This window comes from Hemitrygon akajei, chromosome 6 (genome assembly GCF_048418815.1).
Source record: "Hemitrygon akajei chromosome 6, sHemAka1.3, whole genome shotgun sequence".
NCBI lineage: Eukaryota > Metazoa > Chordata > Chondrichthyes > Myliobatiformes > Dasyatidae > Hemitrygon > Hemitrygon akajei.
The window spans coordinates 69,893,624-69,914,107 of NC_133129.1; the positions used below are offsets into that span (position 1 = coordinate 69,893,624).

At 37.2% G+C, this 20,484-nt stretch overlaps 1 protein-coding gene and 1 long non-coding RNA gene across 3 annotated transcripts in view; one reads left to right on the plus strand and one right to left on the minus strand.

The window, feature by feature from the left end:
• Positions 1-4,829: 4,829 nt before the first annotated feature.
• LOC140729156 (uncharacterized) lies at positions 4,830-10,590 on the minus strand. 2 transcript variants are annotated; one of them, XR_012099277.1, is made up of 3 exons: positions 10,490-10,590; positions 6,895-7,058; positions 4,830-5,086 (listed from the first exon to the last, which is right to left on the minus strand). It is a non-coding gene; the product is annotated as an uncharacterized lncRNA (long non-coding RNA). The 2 variants fall into 2 exon arrangements; XR_012099276.1 differs by lacking the exon at positions 10,490-10,590 and adding an exon at positions 8,858-9,114.
• Positions 9,263-20,484, plus strand: part of hsdl2 (hydroxysteroid dehydrogenase like 2) — a 160,835-nt gene continuing 149,613 nt past the window's right edge. Inside the window, exon 1 of the mRNA XM_073048607.1 lies at positions 9,263-9,495. Within this exon, the coding sequence (XP_072904708.1) occupies positions 9,479-9,495 (17 nt within the window). The 5' untranslated portion in view covers positions 9,263-9,478. The remainder of the gene's footprint in view (positions 9,496-20,484) is intronic.

Genomic DNA, 20,484 nt, shown 5'->3' on the forward strand with positions numbered 1-20,484 from the left:
TCCCATTCTTCCAAATGCTCTGCATTGTATACAGTTGTAGAATTTCTTTCAAATTGTGTCCTTTTAGAAATTCACCTTGAGGAAAATATTTGGACTTTATTTTTTGGCAGTGCTTCAGGAATCTTGATTGTTTGCAATATCGTCTTTCTAACTACCACTTTATTTTTAAAGGAACTGGTCCTTTTTGATTTGAGGTAAAATTTCATATATTTTCTTGATTTTCTAAATTTTGTTTATATTAGCTAAACTGCAAAAAGAAACTATAGCAACAATGTAGTCAAAGACAAGTTTATTGTCTTATGCTCAATACATATTTGCTCAGGTGCAATGAAAAACTTACTAGCAGCAGCAACACAGGCACACAGCATTGGAGGATAACAGTATGAAGGATATTTTAGACATAGCAAAAAGTTAGCATCAGTGGAATTTTAAATATTTGGACTTCAAAAGATATTTGAAATCCCACACAAGAGCTCAGTGTGCAGAATTAAGGCACATGATATTGGGGAAATATACTGGCATGGATAGAATACGGGTTGATTATCAGCAACTGGAGACTGGAAATAAATAGGTCTTTTGTGCACTGACAAGCAGTGACTAGTGTATTACCACAGGAATCAGTGCTAGAGCCCCAGCTATTTATAAAGGTAACAATGATTTGGATGTAGGAAATGGATGTAAGATTATTCAATTTGCCAATGACACAAAACTGGGTGGGATCATACAGTATGTAAGTTGGCAAATGTGGGGGGGGGGGGGGGGGGGAGGGAGGGAAGTCCCTGGGTTGTGAGTTCTGACTTCACGCAAATTCTCTCATAAATTTTAAAACATTTTCAAGACATTAAAGTTATTTATAGAAATACAATAGGAATACGAACATTTTCTGGAGTTATAAAATAATTACAGCATCAAGTTAATTCAAAAGACACCTGGTCTTCCAAACAAAACAGTTTCCAGGTGATCTCCCTACTCTATTCTAATAGAATGATGGTCTTTAAGAGCACACAAGTATAGAAAGAACATAACTAGACTGTCTTATAAATAGCAAAGAGAGTATCATTGATCAAGATGTATTTGGATTTTCAGAAGATTTTTGAAGTCTCACTTAAGAGGTCAGTTTGCAGTTTCATGGCTGAAGGCCACTTAAGGATTTGCTTTGGAAACTGACAAGACAAATCTCTTTTATTGACATACATAAAATATTTTATCAACTAATGTAATAACCATTGATGTTTTAGGGACATCAAAATTTGCCATAGGATGTGGGTCTTTCTGATTCTGTGCCAATATACCCGTATGATGGAAGACAATAAGTAAATGTTCATGTTCATTAAACCTTAATGAGTTACATAAAAATCATTTTAAGGATTGTTTTCTGGAACAGAATCATCATAAGCTAGGGACTGCATTTATGTGGTAAATGCAGTATATTTAATACCATGATGGTGGAAATATATTGAGTAATAATTTCAAAATGAGATGTGTACTTAAAGAAGATCATTACAAAAAATAGAGCAAGAAGGTAGGTCTAATATGACAGTTCTTTAAGATTTGACATGAGCACAGTGGGTCGGTTGTTTTTTTTCCCCCCTAAACAACTGTGATCTTAAAATTACCATCGATTCTCAGATTGCCAAATATACATTAACATCAGGTGATCGTAATATACAAAAATGAAATACAGTAGATCTGGTCATTTAAGGAATAGGGAGTATTTGAAATGAAGGTTAGATGTTGACAATGGAGATAGAAGCAGATTTATGGAATTACAGATACTTAATTAACTTAACAAAGTTTCTGACTTACTGAAACTCCATGTTAGCGATGATTCTCAAGAATAGAACCCTCATGTAACCCGTGAAATGCCCAGTACTTATCATAATGAACAATTCTCATACTCAGAGGAAGTTGATCGTGGGGCAATTTCTGTTGTTCAGCATTTTCTGTGATCTTGCTATCTCCACCCCTCCCTCCCCACATGGATCCTCCTATCACTCACTGGCTCCTGGTTCACCGCATCTCGTCAGTTCTTTACATTACCCATCTCTCTTTTACACTAACACTGATGTAGGGTCTTGACCTAAAACATCTATCCCTTTGATTCCACAGATTGCCTCCTGACCAACTAACTTGCTCCAGCCATTTGTGTTTCTTTTTGCTCCAGTAATAAGCAATGGTTAGAGAAACAGAGAGTTTTGACTGGGAGGTAGAGACTTTACACCGAAAAAACCCCAGAGATGAGACCGTGAAGGAATGTAAACCTGTTTGTCAGATTTGGACTAAAGATATTGGAGAAACTGAGAGGTGAAGTGAATAGATGGGTGAAGGGGATTTTCCAACAGCAAAACCCATTACTCCTGATTTCTGTTTTACATCTGTTCTGTCAATGTCTCAGGTTAAAAAAATCAGTATATTGTTTAAATCCTACTAACTCTGAAATTGTAGTGGTGGTCTATTGTTTTTTTTCCGCTGTTGCATGTACTTTCACATAGTTGAGTCAGCTAATAACAGAATATGCTCCTTGAAAGCATCCACTTTCAAACCTCACAGCAGTCACAGTTGCTATTATAAGAGTATTGAATTGTTCCCTCATATAAGATGGATCCTTGACCCTACAATTTATCTTGTTGTAACGTTACACCTTACTATGTACCTGCACTGCACTTTCTTTCTACTGCAACATTTTATTCTGCACTCCATTACCGTTTTGTGTTTGTACTACCTCAATGCAATATTGTAATTATTTGATCTGTAAGGGCATGTGACTGTATTAATTTAATGAAAGCTCAAGCTCATATTACATAGTACAGTCAGCTCTTAAAAAGTACACCTACACTTATATTTTACACAAAGTTATTTCAACATATGAAGACATCTCATCTCACTGTCCCAAATCTGTTACTTTTGTCAAACTGTTCCCTAATACATTTCCCATCCCTTTGTCCTACCTTTGGCAACTCTTGTCTTCATCTAAAAATAGTAGACTCTACAGCCAGTTCCTAGATTTCCTTCCCCAACTTCCTTTAATATCTACCTTCAATCTCATCATTTTATTAAATTTTTGTCACTCCACATATTAGTTTTACAAGGACAGAGGAACAATTATAACCTGCTGGAAGAAGAACAACAGAATTGCTCTCCAAAGCTCTGTCTTTAATATAAATGCCCTCAACTCATTTCCACAGTACTCTGTCCAGTATTGTCTCAGTCCAACAACAGGTTAAAAAGGCCATCTACCAGATGAAAAGCAACAAGGACTCTGGAGCAGATAGCATTTCTGCGGAAGTTTTTAGTGGTGAAGAAGTATTTGTGGTATAAATTCATATTCTCATCTCTCCAATCTAGGAGGGGAGCACCTCAGAGATGCTGTAATCATGACATTATGCTAGAAAAGAGAAAAAGTCTGACTACAATAAGTACAGAGGCTCCCTGCCACAGAGAAAATCAGCGCAAGCATCCTCTTGAACCATCACTTGCTGGTGGCCGAAGAGTTGCAAAAACATTTTGTCCATTAAAGAACAGTCATGATTTTCACCGTGAGACAAATCTTAAGTGCAGGGAGCAATACCGATCATAGTATGTGTCCTTTTAGACTTCAGAAAAGATTTCAACTTTATTCATTGGATGGGATTAGAGAGAATCCTTCTCAGAGTTGCCATTCCATATCTGCAAGCTGTTATCCTCACCAGCATATCCACTGCACACCCAATCTTAGAGGAGATCATGGTCAAGCAAAGACGTATTATTATACCAATGCTCTGGTCAATATACCTCAATGCCCCTCTGCACTTCACCTTCAGCAAGCTCACCATGGAGTGGAATTAATCCGATGGTTGAATGGGAAACTTCAGCCTTTAACACTTCTGCTCCAGAACATGTCACTTTAAACTCAAACATCAAGTTACAATACATTTGTATATGCATGCTTCAGGCCAATGTCCAATGAATTGTTGACTCTTTTACTGCAACGTACAAGAGGATGGACTTCACACTAAACACCTAGAAGAGAAGTAATATCTTCTAAGTGCTCTTTCAGCATCATACTAATCTATGATAACTAAGATCTGTAACATGGATTACTTTACACTACTCAGAGTTGTGGCTAGTCTCTGAAATAAGTAATCTACACTCTTCATCAGAGCCAACGATTTCCAGGAAGGCATAGAGAAATTTTCAAAGGTTTTCTCAGGATATTGGGGAAAAATTGAATGCTCTCAGCCTGATTTCAATCAAAAATCAGAAATAAGTATCCACAAGGGTACCAAACACTTAAAATGTAGATGATGTGAGAATACAGAGGCCATCTCAACTATCACTTCCTTCCACCTATGGATCCCTAATAGATTTCCGTGACTATCTCAAACACATGAAATGAATTAGAAGTAAAACATTCTGGATCAATGCAGAAGAAAAGTAAGTATAACTGAATAAAGTCTAAAACTTCACATTTGAACTGTTAAAAAAAACTGGGAAGGAATGTTATTCTTTGCAGGAAACTTAAATGCAGCAACTGAATAACATATTAAACTGAAACTATATTTTGAAAGCGTACTGCATTGGTGCTCACATTTCAATTTTTGCAAAGTTTATCCAATACTGGTTTGTCACTTAATGAGTCTAAGTAGATTTTTAATAAATGGGATTTTAGAATTTTTGTTGGAGTTATGAGAATTGCTTTTTCGTACAAGAAGGCAGAAGTCCAGCAGTCATGAAGCAGCAACCTCACTTGCTTACATAGATATTAGTGCAGGCCAATGAACAGTAGCACGTATGTGATTTGAATTCATTAAAATGATCATACCTTTGCCAATTATAAAGAGATAATTGAAACATTGCTCTCACTTGCATCACTCTAAAAATAGAATTGAGTGGGCACGCCTTAAACTAAATTACAAAGTGGTACCTGATATATTCTTTAGCTTTTTCTTTTACTCTTCTCATTGTTGCTATTTTATAGATCCTCCCTTCATTCTCATTATTCATTTCTCATTTGCTCTCTTTTTTTGCTTTGCTGTTGTTGCGCACAATTTTCAATACTGCCAGTTTGTATCCTTCGGGTTTTCCAGGACACTGAAATATGCAGCTTCTTTGTTAGGAAAGTCGGAGAAGAGTAGGAAAGAGAAAGCCGGAAGTTACAGGCCAGTTAGCTTAACACTTAACATCTGTCATACTGAAAATATTAGAAATAATTATCAGGCATTAATGGGTCTTGTATTACTGTGCCAAAAGGTTCAGTGCTCATGCCTCATTTTATTTTACATTTTATATAAATGATTTGTGAGATATATTTCCTAATTTCATTACTATACAAAGATAGGTGGAAAAATAAGTTGTGAAGAAAACATAAAAAAGCTACAAGGGGATATAGACAAATTAAGCAAGTGGACAAAGATTTGTAAAATGCAGTGTAATGTAGGTTAATGAAATTGTCCGTTTTGGTAGGAGAAATAATTAAAAAAGCATGTTATCAAAATATTTAACAACCACCAAGCTCTGGATTTCCTATCTACCTTCTCAAAAGTCAGGTTTTGAAAGTAATTAGGCTGTTTTTTCTTTGTTTCTTGAGGAATTGAATACTAAAGTAGGAAAGTTATGTTAAGTCTTGAAAGACATTTGTGAGGCCATGTTTGGAATACTATGTTTTCCTGAATTAAAGAAAGTTGTAAGTGCGAAGACAATAGTTCAAAGATTTAATAGACTGATTCTTGGACTGCGTGGCTCATCTTGTGAGGAAAGGTTGGACAAACTATGCTTGTATCCACTGGGGTTTGGAAGATTGATAGGAGACTTGATAGAAACATGTGAGGTCCAGTATTTATTTTATCTATTGAGATACTACATAGAATAGGCCCTTCCAGCCACAGTGCTCAACAGTCCCTGATTTAATCTTAGCCTAATCATTGGACAATTTACAATGAGACCAATTAACCTTCCAAGGGTAGGTCTATAGACTGTGAGAGGGAACTGGTGCACCAGGAAGAAACCCACACAGTCACGGGGAGAATGTACAAGCTCCTTATAGGCAGCGGCGGGAATTGAAGCCGTAAAGCATTACGCTACCATGCTGCCTATTTTAAGATAGAAAAGAGGTGAGACATCAATTCATAACCCTCAAAGGGTTGTGAAACTTAGAATGCCCTTCTCCAAAGTGTGACAGAAAAAGAATATTTGATTGTTTTAAGGTAGAAGTAGGCACTTAATAAATAGAGGACTAAAGGTTACTGGGAGGTAGGCAGAAATGTCAAGTGGAAGTTACAATCAAATCAGCCATGATCTTTTGGCTGGCAAAGTAAGCTTCAAGGCCTATCAGTGTTTTCATGCCCCAGATGGTATGTTCACATCTATATAGCAAGTGAAATAAAAACTTTTAAAATCATTAAGTAAAAAGAAAAATAAATTCTGGAAAGCCACATAAAAAGTTGGCTTTAATGAAGAAGATGGTGTGCAAACTTTTGGACTCTATTGGAAATTAGTAAGGTAATAAACAGGAATATTTAAATTTTGTCTGTATAAGTAAAATACTGTATAAAAGGAAGGAATAACAATCACACTACTGACTAAATCACAATGATTCTTTTATTATAATTTCACTAATATTCTGCAAATGAAGCTTACGTCACTTTCTGGACTATCAGCCCCATCAATCTGGGCTGTAGATTATCATTGATTGTTAAAGCTTATTTGTATGTTTATTTTATAGAATAAATTGAACTGAACTATATTGTTGTAATAATATAGTTTTAATGCCATCTCTCTAAAAAAGGCTTTCACAGTGCTGTGTTGTTCAGAGCTTTTTTACCCAGCAATGCTGAAGGACCAATGATACTCAGCAAGTCAGGATGATGTTCAATTTAGATGAACTTGAGGTGATAATATTTCCATACATTCATTTACCTGGTATCCTTGTTCTTCTTGGTAGCAGAATTCATGGGTTTGGCAGTGGCTTGGTAAATCAATAATTGAATTAATGGGTAAATACTTTGGCTTTTGAACTCCAAAAGGTAGCAGTCCGTCACCTTAAGTTTAATAGAGGTTGGATAATGCAACAAGACAATGATCTGAAAGAAAAAGAGTAAATCAACAACAGAATGGTTTAAAAGAAGAAAATTAGTGTTTTGGAATGGCTGAGTCAAAGTCCTGACCTCACTCCTATAGAAATGTGGAGGCAAGCAGTTCACACAAGGCAGCCCACCAACATCACAGAGTTGAAGCAGTTTAGTAAGGACAAATGACCTAAAATTCCTCCAAGCTGATGTGCAGAACTGATCAACAGTTACCAGAACTGTTTGGTTGAAGTTATTGCTGTACAAGGAGGTCACACCAGTTACTGAAAGCAAAGGTTCATATACATCTTCCAACAGAATCAGAATTATTATCACCGGCATGTGATGTGAAATTTGTAACAATATTACAAATATTTACTTATACATTTATTTATATATATTTATACATTTATTTTTCTCAATAAATAAATGATCAAGTATCATTTTTGTGTTATTTACTTGGGTTCTCGTTAAGAATCTTTAGGATTTTTGTGAAGATCTGATCACATTTTAGGTCTTATTTATGCAGAAACAGAACATTCTACAGGGTTCACAAGCTTTCTAGCACCACTGTAAGTGGAAAAAGTTGTCTCAAGGCATCTTGGCTAGCCAAATCGTGCTGAGATTTATAATTCAATTATGACTACAAATCGTATAGTCCATGAAAACAAAAATAAAAAAATCTAGAAATTTAAATTAAAAACAGAAAATGCTATAAATTCTTAGATCAGGCTATATCTACAGGAAGATGAAAAAAAATGTTTCAGGTCAAATGAATGTGGAGGCTGGTGGCATAGGAAGTGAAGAATGGGGGAACTCCGTTCTGTTCCAGAAGAGGGGTTCCAATCTTCCACCCTATCAACCTTCACCTTTGACAGATCATTCTCCACAACCTTCAAAGAGACTCCAACACCAGTTACTTCATCCCCACTTCTCTCCTTTCAACATCATGCAGAAACCATTCCCTTTCTAACTCTCTGGTCCACACTTCCATTCCCACTATTCACAGTACTCCTTACAGTACTTTCCCGTACAACTAAAAGTGACACACGCCTGTCCTTTCACCTCTTCCAGTCCCACAGTTTTGAAGACTGTCTAGATTATATGTTGGGTCAGATAGAGATCCTGGCTGCATGTTATTTCAAATCCCTTTCCCATATTAACCTGTCTCTCCTTGACCTCTTCCACTGCCTAGTAAGGCCAAACACACACTGGAAGAACAACTCAAATTCCCTTCGGGAAGTCTACAAGTGAATGGCATGAACACTGAATTTTCCAATTTCAGACCATCTGCACCCTCTGTCCTTTTTTTCTTTGTATTCCATGTAGGTTCTCCGACCAGCAATCCCCTTTTTCTAGCACCCGCCCTCCCCAATCAACCAGTTTCAATTCACCTCTCTCACCTGATTCCATATACCTATCACCCACATTTAATATAATGGGTTTCCTGCTTCCCTCTCTCAAATGATTCCACCTACCCATCATTTCTTCTTTTCCATTGATGCTGCTGGGCCTGCTGAGTTCCTCCAGCATCATGTCTTCTTATCTGGTTTCACCTACTTTTATCTGCAGACCCTTCTATCTCCACTTACCCTCTTCCAGCCTACTTATTTTGCTTTCTAATTATTTGTGTCTAACACCCAGCAACCGTTATCTTCCATCTCCATCCTTTACCCCACCATCTCTCTCCTCCGCTGGTTCCACCTACCAGCTTCTGCCTCGCCCTAGATACTAGTCATCTTTCCTCTCAATCCTTATGTAGGATTTAGATTCGAACCGTCTACCATCGCTCCGCACCTAGAGGTGATGCCTACCCCGCTGAGTTCATCCACAGTTCAGTTCTTTTTGTTCCCCATTTAATATCTGTAGTCTCGAGTCTCATGACTTCCTGCCTGATTGTACTAAGCGCAAGCTCTTTAATATTTTTAACATTCCAGGAAGGTGAAACGCTGTAACTTGAAAATCATGCGATAGGAAGTTTCGCGTTCCCACTGTCTAAAAATAAACAACTCTCAAATGCCTATTTAAACGACAATGCTCAAAAGTTTCAAAAGACCGACCAAACGGAAATGTGTCAAGACGTACTGATTGACGTGTGCGTTCGCCTATCATTGCACACAAATCAGGATTTTGGACGCATCATTTTGGAAACGTGGAAAAAAATGAATATGTAATAACATTCTGAGAAAGATTTTAATAAACTCGTTTAAATGCACTGGTTTGTGCTTTATCTTCATTGAAAAATAAATCGGCTCCATTCTCTCTTTAGATGATCGCACTAAGAAATGTTTGCTTGCAAAAAGTGGAGCAAAGGGCGCAGTGATCAAAGAGTGATTCATTGATTAGTTTTTGCGACCTCCCCTCGCCACTCTGCTTCAAACTGACGATTTGCGACTAGGCCGTTTTTCATATTGCGTTACTACACTATTCTGAAAATGTTACAAAACACCGGGTAAGCAGAATACAGTACTGAGCAAACGTGTATATAATTATGTTTAATGTATCGAAAAGCAAGATAAAAAGACGATACAATAAGTTGGGGATCGCTGTTTAATTATATTTACAATTTAAGCATAGTTTTACCCACTTCTGTTTGAAAATAAACAGAGGGAACATAATCTCGTTGTTTGCACTTCAAAATGCTAATTATCCCGTGGTGAATTACAAGATTTAATATTTAAATAGAACACGTCAACGCCTGTGATCTGTTATTTTAAAAATTGAATTGGTGGTCATTTGGTATGCTTAAAGCTATCATTAATTTTCCGTTTGAGAAATGCTGTTAGGTGAAGTACGAATGTGTTTAATACAGAATTTGAATGAATACAGTCCACCTCAATAACCAAGAGTTTATAATGAGAGTGTGTACAATTCGAGTGCATGTGATAATTAAACCAATTAGTTCAACGGACTTTAAACAGTTTTGACTACCTGAATCTACACTTTGAAATAGACCGTATTATATAGCAAGAGTTACTTGATCCAGGGAATCTGTATGAGTCATTTAGTAAAATATTAACCAGACTCCCGATTAGATGAAAATATGCCTTTGCCTTTTACTTCAGGAGTGTGGTAAATATGTTGACTAGGTTTATGTCAAACTTGCCAAAGTATATTCACTGTTTGTTTGAGATGGTGACAGGTTATAAGGAATCCATGCAACCTCAGAAGTCTTCAAGTTTTATCTTTAGGAATGATTGCTTATTTATTCTGAAGCGGAGGAGATATTTGGCTCGTTGGGCCTATGCCAGCTGCTGTCCTTTTCTCTGGAACTTATCTGACGAACAGTTGCAACAGTGTGTACTATCTACAAGATACACTGCAACAACACACCAAAGTTCCTAAGGCAGAACCTTCCAGACCCACAACCACTACTATCTAGAAGAATGAGAACAGCAGATACTTGGGGACACCACCACTTGGAAATCCCCCTCCATGTCACTCACCAGCCTGACTTGGAAGCATATCACCGTTCCTTCATTGTCACTGGGTCAAAAATCATGGAATTCCCTCCTTAACAGCACTGTGGGTGTCCCTGCACCTCAGGGACTGCAGTGGTTCAAACAGGCAGCTCATCCCCACTTTCTCAAGGGCAAGTAGGGATTGGTTTAGCTGGGGACACCCACATCCTGTAAATGAATAAATTAAAAAAGTTCTCTCACATGTGCACTAATTTTCCTTTTATCCTTTTGCCATTTACAATCACAAAAGGGTAATTTCCAGTAGCTAATTAACTCACCAGCATATTTTCAGGATGTGGGAATACACCAGACCATGTTGGAAACCCAACTTGGTCCAGGAAAAACTGCAAACTCAACTTATGTTTGTAGTCAGGATCAAATTCAGATTGTAGAGCTGTGAGACGCCATTGCCAACTGCTGAGTTATCTTGCTTGAGTATTTGATGACTTAATAGATCTCGGGTTGGTGGTGGAATCACTTTGAGTCCCAAGTTACAAACTTACTGAGTTTCTCCCTTTTGATCCATTCCACAACTAAGCAGCTACTGAGTGAATATAAGATTGAGTTTGACTGTGACCACGTCAAACATGCAATTTAAGAAGTAGTTAAGTACAGTTAAGGACAAGTGGTACATTGCCCTTTATTTTGGTATGAGATTTTAAACACTGAAGCAAGCATGTCTTGTTGGAATTATGCAGCACCTGGGTATCGTGCTGTTTTGTTTCCCCTACCTAATAAAGGATATGCTTGCCTGAGAGGGTTCCTGTGATATGTGGTGTGATTGTAGCAATTAGGTTTGTACACAAGCATTTTAAAAAATTGCGAGAGTATTTTGCTGAAATAGACAAAATTTTGACAGTAAATTGGAAGTGGAGAGGATTGGAAGTAGGAGTGTCTAAACCAAGGAGTCACAGTTCTCAAACATCTAGTTAGTAAAAGGTGAGGAGGAATTTCTTTGCTGATAGGATGATACTGTGAAAGGTTTTTATCAGAAAAAATGGCACTGGGCACAATTGCTATTAGAGAAATAGAGATTGCTCTTGATGGTATTGCGATTGGATGGTAGATCAGACTCAAATCAGGATGGTAGAGGCCTATTGCTGCTATTTATTATGTTCTGCTGTAATGTAAAAATCGTTCATTATATGGAACGCTGCAGAATGTCTTGCAGTGTCAGCAAATAGATAATGAACGAAGGAAAGAGACACTAGGAGAAAATGGAGCACTATTTTTGAATATAATGAAAGGGGCATTTGCTTGTGAAGTAGCACTGGGAAATTTCATGGAATTTTTGATTAGAAAAAATATAAAGGCAGAATAAAATGATGGATTATGTTCAATTATGGATAACTCTGAACATCCTCTACATAGCACCATCCAGAGACAGAGAAGCAGTTTCAGCGACAGGTTACTATCGATGCAATGCTCCTCAGACAGGATGAAGAGGTCAATACTCCCCAATGCCATTAGGCTTTACAATTCTACCGCCAGGACTTAAGAACTTTTTAAAGCTATTATTAATGCTTTTTGAGATAGTAATTTAGATGCATATCATATTTTTTACTGAGTTAAGTATTGTATGTAATTAGTTTTGCTACAACAAGTGTATGGGACATTGGAAAAAAGTTGAATTTCCCCATGGGGATGAATAAAGTATCTATCTATCTATCTAAAATGAGACATGTCAAACGTGGCTTAGTAGTGGTATTCAGCCTCTGAATTAAAGGCTGTGTGTTCACGATGTACAGAAACTCCACAATGCAGAACTAAGCTTCTTTTGTAGGGGAAGGTTGCTGAGTTAATCTTCAAAAAGAAAGTATCAAAGTTCCCCATGATCTCAGATTTTAATAAGACTTTGGATAGGGTGTTACATAAGCAATTGGACTCATAAGGTATGAAACATCAGAAATTTCAACCCTGATTCAAAAAATTTACAGTGGTGCAATAAATTAAGTGCTCATCAGCAACACTGGTTTGCAATTCAAGGAGTGTGGCAAATTATCTAGAGCATATATGTCAAACTCAAGGCCCGCAGGCCAAATCCGGCCCGCGAGATAATATCTAATTACTATTAAAGCTGGCCCCAGTAATCGAAGCGCCTATGGCGTATGATATGGCTAATGCTGAGTTTATTCAGGTACCAGGTTTTCAGGGTTTTTAGTGTTTATTCGGCAGTCTTGCTCGGCAGTCTTCTTCATAAGAAACAGAATTTGTAAAGTGAAACACTTTGTAGTTATAGCAGAGACTGAGACACATGAGAGCAGGCTGAAAAAAAGGAGGCAACGAAAGCTGCGTTCGCACGCGTCCGACTGATCCGGCCCGCATGAAGCTGCATTTTGCTCAATCTGGCCCGTGACCTAAAATGAGTTTGACACCCCTGATCTAGAGGTTTTCAAGCTGTAGTGAACAAACTCACATGGGACGCCTTAAAGAATTTCATCACTTGGGAAAGGAAGATTGGCAACATGTGATGTGCTAAAGATATCATTCTGATAACACGGACACCTGAATAGCGGCAAAGAATTGGTAAAGTACTTGGGGAGAGGGAAATTAAGTGTGATGATGTAATGGAACCAAGTGCTCAGAAAAGCAAAGTTGATGTGAACGTCAATGATGAAATAACAGAAAGGGGCACAGGTCTTCATTTTCAACGAACCACCACTACAGAACACTTGTTCATTTAGTCATCTATAAATGAATTTATATAAGTGAATTCTATTGGGTTTCTTTGTTTTGTGGGTGCCTGCAAGAAGATGAATCTATAAATTGAAACTTCCATTTCCTAACTAATAAGTCAAAAAGGCAACTAGAAAACATTGTCTTTGAAGCTGACAGTGTTTGAAACTTGACTCACAAATATGAAATGTCATCTCCCTTGTTTGGGAAGAGTAAGACGTGCCAGGGCACCACAGGCAACATTAATGTGTTCAGCTGAGGGGCAGGACACAGAATAGAAATACCCTTAAGAACCGAAACAAATATGAAACTCCTTTTAGTAAGTTCTTGGGATCTGGAATGCACTGTCAAAAAAAGTAGCGAAGGCAGATGTCAAATTCTTTCTTAACTTAATCTGATTTTCAAGCAAATGAAGAGATACCAGGGTACTGGGACTTGCTGGATAGATTAATTACTCTTATATAGAGCTGGTACAGTATGGTCTGTTTTGTTAAGTTCTGGCATGGACTGGTTCAGCCAAATGATCTGTTTTTGTTCTAAATATTTTAAGTAGTGTGTGTATCAATTGCTCTAAAGCATTGTTTAGTTTTGGAGAAATTTTAAATTACAGCTGTGCTTCTTGGTAAGATGTAGTTGATAATGTCATCTGTAATGTAAGATAATGGACAATCCCTTTAATATTGTTGTCCATTATCAGTCTGAATTCCTGATCTGCGTTTTCATTTCTGACATATTTTAAGCCCCTATCATTACTTGGGTGTTTTCCTTGAGAAAACTGAAAAATGTAGAGCTTGGATGTGGGATCACTAAAAGACATCGTATGCTTTTCTGAGCCTTCCAGTTCTAAAGTGTGTTATATAAAGCATTATGCTCCAAGGCAGCAATAACCATAAACTTCTGTCAGTGAATACTTGCATTCCTTCAAATGACTGATGTATCTTGGGGCTGCTGTCTGATTGTGCCTTTGAACTCAGTGGATCAAATCATCGCTGTTCTGTTGTTCTTCTTGATGAAAGTTTCAAGGAAGACTAATTTATGATGCATAAACTTTGGATGGAGTGACTTAGTGTTTAATTTTGTGTGGCTACAGCCCTACTCTTCATATAACATGAAATATGATAAAACACGCAAGGTTGTGTTTTAGTGCAAAGTATTATGTGCATATTGGAGAAAGACATTTCAAATCCTGGAGACAGAATTCCATTTTGAGTGGCACCACTTTCATGAAGCAATGGGGAAACCAGAAAAAAATCATTTGAAAGTGTGCATAACCTGTTTAGAGTTTACAATGTTTGATCAATAAATCTACAGAGTTTCTTGAATTGCAGCAAAGATTACTCAGGCGGGTAATGAGACAGCATTCTGGAAGAACGTTCTGTATTTCCCAGGTATTTCACAGGATTATCAATGTTCCTACATGCATTTACTCTGTATGAGTTTTGATTTGCATTCTTTTTTATTTTTTTCATAAATCTGTTTTGGAAATTTTTAACCTGAATACTAAGTGCCGTAGACCACCATTCAAAGAAGAGAAGGGAAGTTCTGATTCTCAGGGTCACACAACTCAACACTTTAGCTAGTTAGTCATTTAGTCAAAAAATGCATTATAACTTCAAAATTACCTAATTGGTAGAGGTATACGACAGGGAACCAGGCTCTTCAGCCTGACTTGTCTATACCAACCAAAATAAGATAATTTCAATCTGACCGACTCTGCAAAGCTGTATATTTTGTAGTGGGCTCCTTGTTTATGAAAACATTTCCTAATCCACTGGTTGCTAAGTAGCAGCTGATCTTCCACAGTCTACAGCTTTAAATGTGTTAAGCGTTTCCAACTTTAACAAAATGGACTGCTTGTAAAAGAAAATGCTACTTACTTTATACACTTATTCTTATTAGAATACTTAGAGATTGACAGAAGGAAAGCACACCCAAAGCTATTCTTACATTGATATCTTCCAGAAAGAATGTATTTAATATTCTCTCACACTCTGAGGTTCTTAAGGATCAGTTATATACTTTGCAATAATAACAATTAAAAATACTGGAATACTCGGCAGATCAGAGACCATTAGTGCAAAGAATAACAAAGTTATCTGTTCAGGTCTAAGACCATTCATTTTATGGATTTCCGTGCAGAATTGAATTGAATTGACTATATTTCTTATATCCTTCACAGACATGAGTAAAAACCTTTATGTTAGTCTCCATCTGAATGTGCAATGTGCAAACTATAGTAATTTGTAATAACTAGTATGTACAGTAAGGTATACAACAGAATAGTCAATATAGCTTAGAAATACAGTTGTGTCAGCATGAATTAATTAGTCTGATGGCCTGGTGGAAGAAGCCGTTACAGAACCTATTGGTCCTGGCATTAATGCTGCAGCGCTGTTTCCGGGACGGTAGTAGCTGTAAAAGTTTGTGGTTGGGGTTGCTCGGGTTCCCAGTAATCTTTCTACACACCTGTCACTTTTTAAGCGTGTTGCACCAGACAGGCACCTGTCACTGTAACTGTCCTCAGTGATAGGTAGTTCACATCCACAGATGCACTAGGCTGTCCGCGCCACTCTCTGCAGAGCCCTGCAGTTGAGGGAAGTACAGTTCTCATACTAGGCAGTGATGCAGCCAGAGTACATCTGATGTACAATGTAGGATCAATGGTAGCTATTTTTTTCTTGGTTAAAATCTCAGAAAAAGCATGGTGGTGATGATGTTCAGGACATCTCTTTGGCAATTTTGGTTGTGAGTTGAATATTTACCAGGATATTAGGACAATTTTCCTTGACTTTTGAAGTAGTGTCATGTTTTATTTCCACCAGAGTGAACCGATGAAGGTCTGAGTTTAATGCCTTGTGCAAGTGAAATTCTCTAACAGTAGCACGTACTGGCCTCCATTTTATGCCTAAATCATGGCTGAGAGGGGTAGGTCTTCCCCAGTGAGCCATATCTGACGTCTTTTGGTTGCTGTATCATAGATCTTAAAGTTCTGCAGTGTTCTGGCACTTGCTGGATAAATTTGCTTAATTATTTGGGTAAGTATTCTCTTAAAACTTGAGATTAAGTCATGAGTTTATGTAAGTTCACTTTTAAAATTCATGTAGATTTCCCTTTAATTGCTTTGCTCTGAATGTGATCTCTCACTGAACTTTTTTTTCAAATGGAACACTTGTTGAGCAGATGTAATGCGTTGTGAGTAACCACGAGAAGTTATGGCATGAGATAATGTAGAATTTTATATGTTTTTTGCTTGCAATTTTGTGTGGAATATCATTTTTAACAATAGATTGCATTTAATTAGTACTAGTTCTCAATGTAGTAACATGCCCCAAAGTATTTAGCAAACTATTTGCCTCTGAGCACTAGTCAAAAAAGAGATTGTAGATTAGGTGCACCAACAAGTGGTGCAAAAGGCACATTTTAAAGGCAGTCTTGAAGCGTGAGAAGTAGGGAGATAGAAAGTAGGAAACCACAGGACAGGTAGCTTAACTTCTGTCATAAGGAAAATACTGAGAATTATTGTTTTAGTCAGTGTTATGGACACTTGGAAAAATTCAAGCTATTCAGGCAAAATCAAAATTGTTTGTCATCATTGATCATTTGTGGTCAATTTATTGGAGTTGTTTGAAGAAGTAACATGCTGTGGATGAAGAGGAAATGATGCATGTATTACACTTGGATTTGCAGAAAGAAGGCAGCAAGCTTACTGTTGCAATAAAATCTCAAGCCCTTGCAGATAATGTTTGAGCAGAATGGAAGGTTGGTTGGTTAACAGGAAGCAGAGTAAGCGTGTGAAAATAAAACATATCTGTAAATGCTGACAATCTGAAATAAAAACAGAAAATGCTAGAAGCACTGAGTAGATAAAGCAGTACCTGTGGAAAGAGAAGAGTAAATATTTCAGGTTAAAGACCCTTCTTTGTTTATGTCTTGATTGCAGTCTTTTGTGGTGCTAGAAAGTTTGTGAACCCTATAGAATTTTCTCTTATTTCAGCATAAATGCAACCAAAAATATGGTCAGATCTTCACACAAGTCCTAAAACTAGATAGAGAACCCAATTAAATAATAACACAAAAACATGATACTTGTTCATTTATTTATTGAGAAAAATGATCCAATATTGCATGTATTTGTTGGAAAACACATGTGAACCTTTGCTTTCAGTAACTGGTGTGACCCCCTTGTATAGCAATAACTTCAACCAAACTTTTCCAGTTACTGTTGTTCAGGCCTGCACATCAGCTTGGAGGAATTTTAGACTATTTCTCCTTATAAAACTGCTTCAACGCTGGGATGTTAGTGGACTTCTTGAGGTGCATTAGTGATGTTTGTCAGTGAGGAGGAGGTGATATTTCCAATCCACACAGACTGTGGTCTCCCATTGAGGAAGTGAAGTATCCAGTTGCAGAAGGAGGTACAGAGGCTCAGGTTTTGGAGCTTGTTGATTAGAACTGAGGGTATGATTGTGTTGAATGCTGAGCTGTAGTCCATAAACGGCAGCCTGATGTAGTTATTACTATTGTCCAGGTCATGCTAGGCTGAGTGGAGAGCCAGTGAAATTGCATCTGTTGTAGTCCTATTGTGGTAACAGGCAAATTGCAATGGGTCCAGCTCCTTGCTTAGTCAGGAGTTGATTCTAGCCGTGACCAACCTTTTCATCATAGTAATTGTGAGTGCCACAGGGTGATAGTTGTTGAGGCAGCTCACCCTGCTCTTTTTGGGAAACAGGTGGGTACCTCCGACTCTAATAATGAGAGATTGATGATGTTTCTGAGCACTTCACTAGTTTTGGTTGGCAGAGCCCTATCAGGAACCTGATGCCTTGCGAGGGTTCACTGTCTTCAAAGATGTTCTGACATTGGCCTCTGAGACGGAGATAGCAGGGTCACCAAGTACGGCAGGGATTTGCATAGGTGTGGTTTTATTTTGTATTTCAAAGCATGAATAATAAGTTAAATGAATGAGCAAAGATGTGGCGAATGATGTATAATACAGAAAAATGTGAACCTGTCCATTTTGGCAGGAAAGTAGAAGCATTTTATCTAAACTGTGGGAATTCAGAGCCAGGAGGTGTAAAGGAATCTGAGGTGTCTTAATGCATGACTTGCAAAAGGCTAAACTGCAGGTACAGCAGGTAATTAGACAATATTATTGTTGTTTGCTAAGGGAATTGAATATAAAAGCGGGGGGATTATGTTTCAGTTAAATATGGCTTTGTTGAGATCACGTGGAGCACTGTGTACAGTGTTGGGAGTGTGCTGATAATGAATGTGTTCACAAATTGAGGATCGATTTTGATCAGTTGCTGGAACTCCAAACTCCAAATTAGAAAAAGGCACAAGACAGAAATCTAGCCTGGATGTCAGCGCAGATATTTTGTATGAAACTTGAACTACCATTGCCAAATCTCGCTGAGTTGAGTACAGGAGTTATCCCATGTTTCTGACCAATATTATTCCTCAGTTAACATTTTTCCTAAAAACAGTTCATTACCATTTGCTGAGTGGAACCTTAAATATTTCAGATCACGATAACAAAATTAATCAATGACACAAATTTAAAGAACTCAACAGCTGTGAAAAATTTTGAATATTTTTTAGGATCTGTGAAAGACCAGATGCAAATGCAAGTTCTTTGACTTTTTTAGATTTGCCAATGGTCTTTGAACAGTCTATTCTAACATAGTATACAATAGTGATGGTTGGGAAAATTTCAGTTTTAACCTTATTCTTAATTTTTTTCCCTCACTTCATGAATTCAGTCTTATTTCATTTCATTGTGATTTGCCGAAAACAGACAGCAACTGACTGCACTGGTGCAGAGTCTAGGCTTTCTTTTGGCTGTTTTGAGGCAAAACCGCAATAATCCAAAATAGCAGACTTGCATGTATTGTTACAGTTTATTGACACCATAGTAAACATAATTAACTAATTACTTAGTTAATACTCCGTACTATGAAGCATATGGTCCTCTTTCTCCTGTAGTTGGTGTTGCTATTGTCATCTTTCTACCTGAAGCACAGCAAGTATGTAATGGCTGTGAAGTTCATCTTTCAGATAAATAGGGCTGGTAAAAGTTCCTCACTGGCTTTTAGATAAATTCAAAAATCAATGGGGCAAAAAATACCGCATTCAGTAGTTTGTTACATGTAATAATCCTCCAAACTATTACCTTACCAGGCAATATGATAGGTAATGATTAATCTAATTATCAGAACTAATGCATATAATTTATCTCAAACTACTCTTATAATTTCTGTCCCAGGTTGGTGGGGTTTTGGTTGTCCAATGGTATTATAGTCATCACATAATATAGTGTACAGTGTCGTAATGCTGACAGATGAGGTCACTGTGATAAATGGCTGTGTTTCATCATGGAGGGTGGATACTCTATAGGTCAAGGTTATGGAATGTTAGTCCTGTTGCAATTATTGGCAGTTGGATGAAAAGATTATCATTCTATTAGAATTTTAACCGTACCTCCTAACATTCTGAGGTACTCTCGAATTTCATACACTGTTGTGGACTTTGGCCTACTTTGTAATTCCTGAATATGAAGGGAGTGTTCATGTGTTTTATGTCTTAATTAGCACAATAAATAGAACTCTATTGAATTAATGTTTTTAGTTAGCTTATTGTCTTTGATCAAATTTAAAATTGTAAGCTCTCAGTATAGTGCATTTGTCAACAAAACATGGCATCTTTGCTCTCAATCTATTAACAAAGCTTCTTATCTACAATGCATGAAAAGGGAGAGACCTGCATTTATTTTTAATACAGCATTATTTGCACAGCAGTGTACTATAATAACCAATGAATTTACTTATTTAACGATACAACTTGTAACAGGCCCTTCCAGCCTGATTGTGGTGCTGAACATGGGGTAAGTTTTTGTCAGGAAGTCCTGAAGATACCTTGCACTTTCTCAAGGAGGTGTTGTGGACAGCAAAATTTCAATTCTTAATATGGATGCATCTTTAAAGCCATCAGAGGTGGAATTTTTAATGTAACATCTGTCAAAATCTAAAATGATTTAGCTTAGATTTTGTAAAATCCAAAAAGGGTTTCAAAGGTGTGGGTGCTATCGGTTAAGTTACGGCTGTGATTTATGTTGGAATATTTTACTATAATGTGCAAAACTTGCTTCTCTGTAGCTATTTGTTAAGTTTTTTTTGTAGTGTACTTGATCTGGTGACCTTCTAGTTTAATATTTTTGCAAAAAGTTACTTTAACCTCTACAAGTACCTCAAAATTGGTTATTTTTTGTTCCATTTAAAACTGCTTTTCAGCTAATGAAGATAGCT